The sequence below is a fragment of the Cyprinus carpio genome, chromosome B10 (genome assembly GCF_018340385.1).
Source record: "Cyprinus carpio isolate SPL01 chromosome B10, ASM1834038v1, whole genome shotgun sequence".
NCBI classification, from domain to species: domain Eukaryota; kingdom Metazoa; phylum Chordata; class Actinopteri; order Cypriniformes; family Cyprinidae; genus Cyprinus; species Cyprinus carpio.
In genome coordinates this window covers 9,587,649-9,591,725 of record NC_056606.1, presented here as the reverse complement: position 1 = coordinate 9,591,725, position 4,077 = coordinate 9,587,649, and the positions used below count along the sequence as shown (strand labels likewise).

General features: G+C 34.4%; 1 protein-coding gene across 1 annotated transcript; it reads left to right on the top strand.

Annotated features, from left to right (window-relative positions):
• Nucleotides 1-502: 502 nt before the first annotated feature.
• On the top strand, nt 503-3,967 carry si:ch211-113d22.2 (urokinase plasminogen activator surface receptor). The gene is made up of 3 exons (XM_019074987.2): nt 503-1,069; nt 1,931-2,044; nt 3,504-3,967. The coding sequence occupies exons 1-3, from the start codon at nt 1,021-1,023 to the stop codon at nt 3,719-3,721; spliced, it is 381 nt and encodes a 126-aa protein (XP_018930532.2). The 5' UTR covers nt 503-1,020; the 3' UTR covers nt 3,722-3,967.
• Nucleotides 3,968-4,077: the final 110 nt, after the last annotated feature.

Sequence of the window (4,077 nt, the reverse complement as noted above, 5' to 3'; positions counted from 1 at the left end):
TGACAATAAAAATATTTCTAAAGCATTTATTCATTTAATTTCAACATGATGAACAAGTGAACAAGATGAACATGAACTAACAATTTAAAGTTATTTTTAGTGCTGTAAAATCAATTAAATGCGATTAATCATCCAAAATGAAAGCTGTGTACTGTGTATTTATATGTATATATAAATACATGCACGTGCATGTATATATTTAAGAAATATTTACATGTATGTGTGTGTATATATATATATATATATATATATATATATATATATATATATATATATATATATATATATATATATATATATATATATATACAGTAGTCAACATTTGAAGTGGATCAAAGAACCAAGTTATCCTAAAAAGAAGGTTGTAGATGTGTTAATAGTGTATTAATGTTAAATAATCAAACATCAAAATTGCAATAATATTAAAAGATTAAAGAAACAATAATAATATCATTATACAGAAACAAACATCATCTGTGGCAGTAATAGTATCAGTTTACAGAAATGATTCTCATGTTGTGAGTGTGTTTCATACAGTAGCTAATCTCTTCTTAAGAGGGATATCTAGTGACAGGATAGACTGGATATTAATATGTGCACTCAGAGAGATTGTCCTTATGTTGAAGACAGATATACTGCAGTGAATTCAATCCAAACAGTGTTGTGCTGCAAATACACAAAATATGAAAATATACTGTACACAGATAAAAAGATTTTTCTGTGCATTCTGTGGCCTTCTGGTAAGTATAATTGATTTGCATAAGTCTTGCACTAAATTTAAAAAGGAAATCTGCATCCAAACTATATTGAAATATCCAGATCATAGATCATTTCCCGTTTTTACAGGTGCAACCCCCTTCATCCTGTTTGCTGTTGCTTGCGCAGATGCGTAGTGTGTGTTAAGCCGGTGTAATTCTCATGTGATGGATGCTCACTGTGGGATTATGGAGAGGCGCTGAGGTGTTTTGTAGTTAAGACTTCCACACTGTCCCAGCACTTTTCTAATACAACCTCCTCAACATGAAGACTGTCCTTGCCACACTGGTCCTGTTCGCCGCTGTGCTACACAGTGAGTATCTCTATAGTACCAAATAGATCCAAATACACATTATCAAAATAGTTTTACATCACTTTATGGTTATTAATGTAATTCTGCTGTTACTGTAAGTCTTAATACTCCTGTATACTCCTTAATACTAACTCCTGAGATTTTACAAAAATACTTACAGTAATGGGTCATAGTTTATTTGGTAAAACTTTATTTTAAGGTGTCCTTGTTACTCATTACATGTACTTAATATTATCATAACAATTAATTATGCATAATTCCATGCAAGTAGCCAAACCCTAATCCTAACCTTAACCATATAGTAAGTACATGTTGTTAATTAACTTAAACGTATAATTACACTTTAATTAACAAGGACCCCTTACAATAAAGTGTAACCTTTTATTTTAAGGTGTCCTTGTTACAGTGTAATTATACAATCAAGTACTGAGACATTTTAATTAAATTAACAACATGTACCTTTTTTGGGTTACTGGATGTAACTATGCATAATTTAAAGTTATTAATATAATAAGTACATGTAACACTGTAAAATAAAGTGTTATCAATAATGGTAACATATTAATCAAATATTAAGTTTTTGTCACACATGATAAATCTGAGCAGGCTATACATTTTTACAAAAAAGTTACTACTGTTGTTGTTTTTTATAATAAAGACGTATTAAATATGTAAATAAAATCTCATTTTATATACATTTTGCAACTCAGCAACAATAATTCTTATACAGTAGTAAGAGCGGATAGCAAAACATAAATAATTAGATTTTCCTACTGTCCTTGCAAAACGATTAATAGCATCTGTATCAAGTTTGAAGTGGTTTAATCTCACATCAGCTGTGTTGTCTTGTCCGATGTGTAGGTGAGGGGTTGAAGTGTTACAGCTGTGTAGCAAATAACGCGGACGAGTGTTTCCAGCAGGGCTCGACTGTGTGTCCTGCTCATTCAGATGCCTGCTCTACCATCACAGGACCCAGTGAGTACATGCACACACATACAGTGATACATACTGCAGTTCACATGTTGAACACTTGGGGGGGACATCACTCCTGACCAGGGGCCAGCTGCATAAACTTAGCCACCATGTTAAGACTGTGTCTTAAGAACTAGTTTGACCAACTAGCAGTTGCCAATGTATGTGTGTATATCTTGTGTTTCAGTTTAATACAGTAAGTGAGACTGGGGCTAGTTGTCACATGTTTTACTCCAGTTTATTCCAGAGTGTTTATTTATTTATTTATTTATTTTTTTGTCATTTCTGTAGGCCTATAGACACACACCTTAAAGACTTGGTTGCAGATAAAGCTAACCGCTATTGCAGAATATTGGTTGTGACGCAAATCCGCGATACAATATACAAAGTAAGTTAGGCTAATTGTAAAAATTGAACCTGCCATAAAACAGTAAAGATTAATGGCAGGCTTAGTCAAATTTAAACATTAAAGAAAGTTTTAAAAATAACAATTTTAAACTCATATAGTTGCTGGGAATCAGCGATTAAACAAAGAATTCACTGAAGTGTAATAAACGTACAGATTATCAAAACGTAGGCCTACAGGTTTGACTAATAAACATTAGCTATAATAAATAATAGTAAATGTTATAGTTGCAGCATAGACACATTTCTGTTTTGTATTTAATAATGCAATTCTATCATGTAAGACACATCACAATTTACATAAACCTGATATTCCCATATTAAAAAAAACAACATTTTTACAAGGCCTATTTTACTGCTCCGGGTGTGTGTTCACAGTGTGTGTGTGTGTTCACTGCTCTGTGTGTGTGCACTTCGGATGGGTTAAATGCAGAGCACTAATAAACAATATTAGCCACAAAACATCCATGAATTTCACACAACAACACTACCAAAAATATAACATGGTTACATATAGTTAAACCATGGTAGCCACAAATTAGCCATGGTTTTGCTACACTAACCATAGTTTATCCATGATATTTTTTGTAAAACTGGGGTTATACAATTGGTAGACAATACGTTAAAAAAAAAATAAAATAAATAAAATAAAATAAAACATGGTCACTTTTACTATGATAAAACCATAGTTATTTTTCATAAAGGTTTACCGTATGAATAGTATGGCTGTATATGAAAATTTCATTCGGAAGACTGGATTTATAAAAATTATGCTGATTTAAGACTGATTAAACCACTGCTCAGAAAACAAACAATTATGCATTTTGTCTTCTGACTCAACTTGCAGTTAATGAGACACAACTCTTGTGACAACTAGCCCTGCTCATCACTAGTGCATAATACTGCTTCTGCTGGGTTACACACGCTCAACCAAACGTGCAAACCAAACGTGGATTATTTGACGCATCCCTCAGCAATATTTGGCCCGAGCAGATGTTTCTGTAAGTGTTGATTTGTAATGCCCCTCTAAATCCACCATGTGTTTTCCTCACCACAGACTCTGTGATGAAGTCATGCGCTTACAAGTCCTTCTGTGACAAGTCTCACAGGAGCAATGGGGAGATGAAGCTGGAATGCTGCTTCAGTGACGACTGTAACGGCCCTCACCGGTCCCACAGCCATGGGGAGCACCACAACACCGCCATGAGCCTGAGCTCCAGCCCCGTCCTGCTGCTGGGGGTCCTGCTGCTTAGACTGGCTCTCAGTTCCCTGTAAACCTGAACACAGAGTCCCTCAGTCATACATGGAACATAAATACATAAATAAATGATGGAGTACAAGTGTTAATGTAACAGATAGATGAGCTTTTGTCTCTTGGGCGGCAGGATAATCTGTGTGTTTTTGCTGTTACACATAAAGGGGTTAAATAAACACTGCTTAGATTTGCTGTTCATCTCTTTTATTTTCTGTTGTATGTGAGCTCAAATGAGCATCTGCTAAACTAATGAATAAATAAATGACCAAAATGTTGATGGTCTGTCTGATTCGACTTGACTTAGGCTGTAATCTGTTCAGCTATCTGCACCTCTGAATGTCTGTTTCCAGTAACCATGCATCCGCACGCGGGGCCA